At 59.4% G+C, this 7193-nt stretch overlaps 1 protein-coding gene across 1 annotated transcript; it reads right to left on the bottom strand.

Annotated features, from left to right (window-relative positions):
- Positions 1-1726: 1726 nt before the first annotated feature.
- Positions 1727-4607, bottom strand: DMRTA2 (DMRT like family A2). Its single transcript, XM_040626691.1, has 2 exons — positions 4052-4607; positions 1727-2778 (listed from the first exon to the last, which is right to left on the bottom strand). Exons 1-2 carry the CDS (start codon positions 4605-4607, stop codon positions 1727-1729), a joined length of 1608 nt encoding a protein of 535 aa, XP_040482625.1.
- Between the last annotated feature and the right edge of the window lie 2586 nt (positions 4608-7193).

The raw sequence follows: 7193 nt of genomic DNA, 5'->3' as shown, positions 1-7193 counted from the left end.
TGCTCAGCCCCGCGTGAGGAGGGAAAGTAACTAGGGTGCTGAGCGAGGTCTGGCTGGAAGGCGCGTCCTCACCGCCACTTTCCGATCACTCTGCCTCTCGGCGAGGGCGGCGCCGCACCACCCCCACCACCCCAAATAACTCCCAGGCCACTGAGCCTTCGTGGGAGAACGGTCGCAGCCCGCCTTCTCCAGCCACCGCCTCTGTCTCCTGGGTTCCAAACCTCTTCGCGAAGGGAAGCGCGCATTGTGCGACCCCGGCTGTGTCCAAATCTGAGGCCCGGGGAGAACCGGATTCCGTAAGAGGCTCTGCCCGAGATCCGGGGATTCTGAGCACTGGCAAGGCGACCCGCCGCGCCCGCGCGCCCAAAACAGGAATGGGAAGGACGCGGGGTCCCGGATACGTAGGGGGCACCGCTACTCGCGGGGTTCTGAGCCGCGAGCCACTCCCATCGGCGGGGTCTTTTCCCGCACCACGAAAGTCTTCCGGCTCCGCACCGCCGAGGGTCGGACACCGACCGGACTGAAGTCTAGCTGGCACCGCGGGCCCGAACGGGAAATCAAGACCTTTTCAAGCCGGCCGCCCGAGGAGCGGGACGGGATTCGGTGCTGTTTCCTTAGAAAATAACATTTATTTCTAGCTCATGTCTATGCAAAGGAAAGCACAAAGTGAGCCATTCTCTGCAGCAGCGTTTCCCGCTGCCGTCCCTTCGGGCCGGGCGTTTGGCGAGTCCCGGGAGGCGGGGTTGGGCTCTCGGGCGGGCGGTTCCGGCTCAGTCACTCGTCGCTCTGTTCCTGCTTCAGTGCGCACCTTGACCGCACGTAGGGAGAGACCGGCCGCAGGCAAGAGGGGCGGGTGGGCAGGATTTGTCCCGAGTTGACAATATATTTAATCTATAAAACCTGATAAGTACAATGCGCGCATAGTCTACTTTTTTCCATTTTGTCCTTTTTTTTGCTTGTTTTTGAATATTTTTCACGTTAATACCGAGGTCACCTACAGATTACAATTAATAACTTAGAATTCCATTTTATAACATTATACACTGGCTTGTATATATATATATGTATAGATTATATATAGATTTATACATATATAAAAACTCACACTGCACCAAGGAAACCCATGCTTATTGGCATAAGCAACAAAGAGAGCGACAAATACCGCAACAAGGAAAGTGCACCTTAGAACTTGTTTCCTTTTTTTTTTTTTTACAATTGATATCGATATATATGTGTGTGTCCCAAAGACTCGACTCAGTGCCAAGAGATTTATACATCCTAAATTTATATTTGTTAGAGCGAATATTTTTTTAAAAAATTTAATAAGGAGAGGGAGACACAGAAGACAGACTCTTGGACTATCCTGCCATCCACTGAAGAGCGGGCGGGTGGATGAGCACAGCAAAAGGAGAGGCAGGAGCGTGTGCGGCGGCCGCAGCCTCTGAATTCACAATTCCCGGCCTTTTGAAGGGCTGGAGGAGCCTTGAGGAGGTGGTTGGAGGATGAAGATCAGGACCACGTACCCCCTCTGAGAACATCTGCATCTGTATTGCTCCCCCTTTGCTTAGCTCTCACCCACCTTCCAAAACAAAACCGAAAATCACCTTTGAGCGAGAGGACCCCAGCCGGGGCGCAGATAGCGCACCGGGTGAAGAGGGACCGGCGGCCCGCTGGATCAAGGCTGGGGTCCCCGTTTGGGGGCGGCCCGGCTGCCGGGCCCCTGGCCCTACTGCTTTTCAGGGGCACCATTGACCATAGGCCCGTACAGGCCGCCGCCGTAGGTGGGCTCCTTGTGCACCGCAGCGGCGGCGGCCGAGCGGTCGCGCATGAGGTCGCTGAAGGCGTAGTCCATGGGCGGGCGGAAGCCGAGTGTGGGTACCAGGCCCGCGGTCGAGTAGGGAGCCATGAAGGCCAGGCCACGGCTGTGCGCCGCTGCGGCCGAATAGGCCAGGCGCAGGGGGCTGAGGCCGAGCGGCGCGCCCAGCGGGTAGGCGCCGGCGTCGGCGCCGAAGTGACTGGCGTTGGGCTGCAGTGGTGAGAATGCCGAGCGGCTGCTCAGCGAGCCCAGCGCCCCGGGCGCCATGGCGCCGGCCAACAAAGGTCTGTGGTGCGGAGGAGCGGCGGGGCCGGCCTGCAGCGGCGCGGGCAGCCCAGGCCCCCCGGCAGCGGCGGCGTCGACGCGGCCCGGCCACGCGTCGTCCGCTGCTGCTACGGCACCCACTGCGGCCTTATCAGGGGGCACCGCGGGACCGAGGCCGGCCGCCAAGCCCCCGCGGTGGTGGTTCAGCACCTGCTCGATGGCCTGCACCACGTCGCCGCCGCAACCCTGCAACACCAGCTCCAGGACGCCTCGCCGGTGGCCCGGGAAGACGCGCGTCAGGATGTCAAGCGGCGTCCGCTGCCGTGGACCCGGAACCCCGCCCAGCCCTGGAGCGGGAGCGGCCTCTGCCTCTTCTTTGTCGGCCTCGGAACCGGATTCGGAGCCCAAAGGGCTGGCGGAGCCCGGGCTGTCCTCCTCACCACCGCCTCCCGGGCCTGCACTGCCCGGGCAGCTCCCACCTGCCTCCTTGGAGGCCCGGGCCAGGGGCGACCCCGAGAAGGACTCGCCGTCGCCGTTCTCCGAGCCCGAGCCCGGCCGCACCTCCGGAGAAGATGTCCCAGGACCCGAGTCCGCGCCGTCGGGTGATAAGGGCTTCCCCGGTGGCGGCTGCGGGCTGCCGGGGCGGCCGGTCTGAAGCAGCGTCTTGGGAAACAGGTCAAACTTCTGTAACTTGGCCTCTAGGAAGGGAGAAAAGGGGATATGAGGAGTGATTAGGGGCGGAGGGGTGACGGCACCAGCCCTTTGGACCCCAGTTTCCTCTCTCTGAACCCAACGACCCTCATTCACTGGGCTCCAGCGCCCCCTCCTTTTTTCTCCAGCATTCCTTACTCTCTGAACCCCTAAAGTTCCGTCTCACATCCCCTACCCCCCAGGGCGCACTCTTTCTGTACCCAGAACCCTGTAAATTCAATGTCCAGTTCCCCCCTTCCACATCTGTGCCCCAACACTTCTGCTCTTATTCCCCTTCCTAGCCGTGCCCTGACCCAGAGTTCAAGCAGGAGACAATACAACTTCCACCTACACCACCTACTGTATAGAGGACCCATTCCACATCCATCACTCCAAGAGCAAACCGCGCCCTGGGCACCCTCTGGCCCTGGGCAACATAGCTTGTTAGGGAAGGCACCTTGGGTATCTAAGAGATCCCAAGCCTTTCTGCAGGCAAAAATAGAGCCCCTATTTCTAATCCACCCTTTCCGAAACTAAAACATAAGGAGTTCTTCATTCCCAAGATGAGGGCTGAGAGGGCCCCCAATGGCCCCAGACTTAATTTCTTCCCTCCCTAGAAAAAGGCGAGAAATTCTTGAAGAAGAGGGTGGGGCCAGACAAGGAGTAAGAGGGTTAGAAGAGTGGGGATCAAGGGAAGCGAGAGAGCACCTACTCTTGAGAAAACGGGGATGAGTGGGGAAAGAAGCTAGAAAGAAGGAGCAGGCGCAGCATGCGGTTGTCCGGGGAGCACTGGGAACTTGAGAAAAGGAATCACACGGGGAAAAGGGAAGAGGTGTCTCTGATACCTAGAGAAAGCGGGGCGGGGCGGGGGAGGAGGACTGGGAGAGGGCCGGGTTTCTGAAGAGAGTTGGGATGGAGCAGAAGGAACCACGGCAAGTGGAGAAGAGCAGAACCAAGCTTAAAGGTTCCATGCTGGGGAGACCGAGCCAAGTGAGCAGGGAAGGTGGGACCTGGCCGCGTTTGGGTAGAGGAGATAAGATTACAGCGTCTACATCTGGGCCCGCGGTGAAAGAAGGGAGTAGAGGGCAAATTCTTCAGAAAGGGGAGAAAGAATTTCTGTGTTTGTGCCCCAAATCAGGGCCTGGGTGCGCAGTGAACGCTTAGCAGTCGGGCGTTTGGAAAAGGGGATTACACTCTTTCAGTACTAAGACCAGTCCCTGGGCCGCGCGCCCCCAGGCCCGGTCCCTGCTCCCTTTCGTCCCAGCCAGGCCGCGCGCTCACCTGAGCTCCCCGCGCCCGCTGCGCCGCCTCCGGTCCCCGCGGGCGCTCCCGCTCCCGGCCCCCCGCCGTCGGCGGCGCACACTGAGCCGAAGACCTCGTAGGCAGGTCGCGGCGGAATAATGCCGTTGGCTGCGGCGAGCGCCAGGCCCTCGGCGGTGCCGTAGAGCAGCTGTAGCTCGCGCGCCTCGTTCTCCTCCTGCGCCTGTTGCCTGCGCAGCGCCACTTGCGCCGCCATGACGCGCTGGCGCTCGGCGATGAGCGTGCACTTGGCGCACAGGCAGTCCTTCCAGCGGCAGTAGCGTTTGTGGCCCTTGAGCGCCGACACCACGCCGTGGTTGCGGCAGCGCGCGCACTTGGGGGTCCGCGGGTACTTCTCCGCCGCCCGCAACAACAGCGGCGGCGCTCTTAGCAAGCCGCCCGCCACGCTCACCGGTAGCGACGCGGCCGCTGCCGCCGCCGCTGCCACCGACGCCACCGACGCCACGGGCGGCCCTGTCGCTGTTGCCGCCGCCGTCGCTGCGCCGGGCACGCTAGGCAGCTCGGAGCGCAGCTCCATGGCAGGACCTGGCGTAGAAGACCGTGGGAAGAAGGACGAGACTTGCCGTGAGCAGCGCACGTGTGCTGAGCTACAGCGTACCCTTGAGGAGATCAGGCTTAGGGAGGGAAAATTTCGGTCGCGGAAGTTTGGCTAGTGGTTGCCAAATTGCTGGAAGGAGGTACCTTCGGATCCCCCTTGTAAAGCCGAGCTCCCCCACCCTATTCCCACCAGAGCTCCTCTTCTTATATCTGATTTATGCACTGGGTGGGTCTAAGATTTCGTTTGAATCAGTGGTTCCGCTGGAAAAAAAAATAAAAAGACATATAAAGTTTGGAAAAGTCACTAGTTCAGGTGGATATAACGAGGGTTTGAAAAGGAAAATATTATCTCCCCAAAGCTTAGCTTAATTGGGGTGAGACGGGTAGAGAGAAATGTTTGTTTGTTGGGACTTGGATTAGAGAGAAAATTTTGACCCAGCAGTCAGACTAGATACCAAGAGCAAAACAAAACAAATTCGAGGCGAAATGCTCAGTTTTGGGGAAAGGCGAAAAGGAGGGAGCTATCAATGCACACAAGGCATCGAGTTCAGCTGGCTGGGTCTGAAGTTTTTATGCTGGTGGGAGCAGGAGAGTTAGAAAAATCAGAAACAGAAAGAACAGCTCTGGGAAACAGAGTGAAGGCTAGATAACAAAACAAACATCTCAGGAGCAAAGTTAGGCGTGGGGCCCCAAGGACCCGTGGAAATGTGGGGGGTACAAGTTTCATGGTGCGGGGCCTCCAGAGAGTGGGAGAGAAAAATGAGTGTGACGAGTTTAGTAGGCCTGGGGAGAGTTAAAAAGAAAATTGAGCTGAAGAAACTTTGTTGGGGTAGACAAACACATCCAGAAGTTTAGCTTGAGGGGTGAGGAAAACACAAAAAACAGCTGATACGGATGTCTGGGTCCCAGGGTACATGTAGGGGAGAAAGGTGTGCATGAGAAAAACAAAACAAAACAAAACAAAAAAACAAAAAACCAGCAGGCAAAGGTTGTGAGTGGGGGTTGGAGTAAAACCTGTGGCACGATTTTTAGCGTTGTGCTCTGGAAGAGTAGTCGGGAAGGAAAAAGTATCTTGCGAAAAGTTAGGTATTACAGGAGGGAGATCCTTTCCCTGACCGTGTCACATTGCTGTCTCTTCCCCTCCGGGTTTAGGGACAGAATCGTCAGACACGCCCTCTCCTCGTGGGATCCCCGCGGGACCCTACTTGGGTGCAGATTCTCGAGTTCTGGTCTCGGAATTGGGTTCCTGGGACTTGGATGGCCCAGGAGACAGCACCGAGGCCGGGGAGTCGCCTCTGGAACTGCCTATGGAGTCTCACCTGCGCTGCGGCCCCAGAAGGCCCAAGCAGGCCCAGCCCCGAGCTTCTGCCCCGGTTTCCTCTGGGTCTCCGTGTCCCCGCCAGAGCCCGGGACCGAGTCCTGATGTCTCCGCCCCGGTATCCCAGATCCCTTCCCTATTTGAGCTGCCTCTTCCCTCAGGACCCGGGGGCCGCAAGGTCCCTAAGGCCGACGTGGCGCGGGCCTCGTCCACAGGGCCCGCAGGCCAGGCCGCCTCCCCTGCCCTCCCTGCGTCCCTCGACTACCTGTCGTGGGCTCGGGATCCTCCTCCTCCGCCGCGCTTCGCGCACCTCCCAGCTCCGCTTGCGTTGCTGGCGCTCTTGGCCTCTTCCCCCTGCCCCCTGGTCCCTTATCTGACCACGTCACCCTCCTTCAGTCACCATGTCAGAACTTCCGGACCCCCTCAGAACGCTGCGCAGTGCAACCCTTCCGTCGGAAATCCGAGCCAGGGGACCGGTTAGGGACCGGCTGGCTAGAGTCCGCGACCCGGCCCTCGCCGCGCGGCGTCCCCTCGCGGAGCGCGTGGGACGCTGCGCACAGCCGCGCCCCAGTTGCCCGGCGCTGCCAGACTCTCAATGAGCCGCTCGCCCGCTCTATTGTTGCTCCTTAGGGCTCCATTAGACAGAATTGGACAACAATGTGGCGCCTGCCATTGGCCAGGGGAGGCAGACAGCGCTCTGATTGGCCGGGCCCGCGCCCGGGGAGCCCCGCATTCTACAGTGTCCGAAAGATTCGAAACTCCAAAAGCTCCACTGAGTGCCTCCGGGAGGGGAGGGGCGCGCCAGGGAAGGAGTGGAGAAAAGTAGGCTAGGAGGAGCGTTGAAAATATCGTGACAAGTAGTTTCCGTGCGCCCGAGAGCGTGTGAATTGCGCCTAATTACCGTGTCCGGTGCGCCTCTACGTAGCCGTGTGTAACCCCTCGGCTTCTGGGACGCGGGCTTGGCTGCGCAGCTCTCACTGGCCGGGGGCGCTTGGCAAGGCCGAGTTTCCCAAGTGGCCCTGGTGGCTGGGGGCGGGATAGGGGCAGGTGACAATTCAATTACCGCGGTCAGGGTGGGGGTGGAACGGGGAGAAGGAAGAGGGCATATGGCATAAATGCCAAGAGGATTTTTCCGTCCTCTTTCCGGCTCTGTTACGGTGTGCTCCCAAGTCCGATGCGTTTCGGGTAGTTTTGTTTTTTCCTGCTGCCGCCTTTAAAACACAGGTCGTTCATTTTAAAATTCCTGAT

This window comes from Ursus maritimus, unplaced genomic scaffold (genome assembly GCF_017311325.1).
Source record: "Ursus maritimus isolate PB19 unplaced genomic scaffold, ASM1731132v1 scaffold_12, whole genome shotgun sequence".
Lineage (NCBI taxonomy): Eukaryota > Metazoa > Chordata > Mammalia > Carnivora > Ursidae > Ursus > Ursus maritimus.
The sequence above is the reverse complement of the archived record's forward strand: the minus strand, read 5'-3'. Positions and strand labels throughout refer to the sequence as shown.

Bases quoted from the DNA above. Each gene is read 5' to 3' on its own strand.
- DMRTA2 (XM_040626691.1), bottom strand. From the start codon at position 4,607: ATGGAGCTGCGCTCCGAGCTGCCTAGCGTGCCCGGCGCAGCGACGGCG. The intron at 2,779-4,051 runs GTGAGCGCGCGG...CTCCCTTCCTAG, and splicing joins AGCGGGCGCGGGGAGCTCAG to AGGCCAAGTTACAGAAGTTT.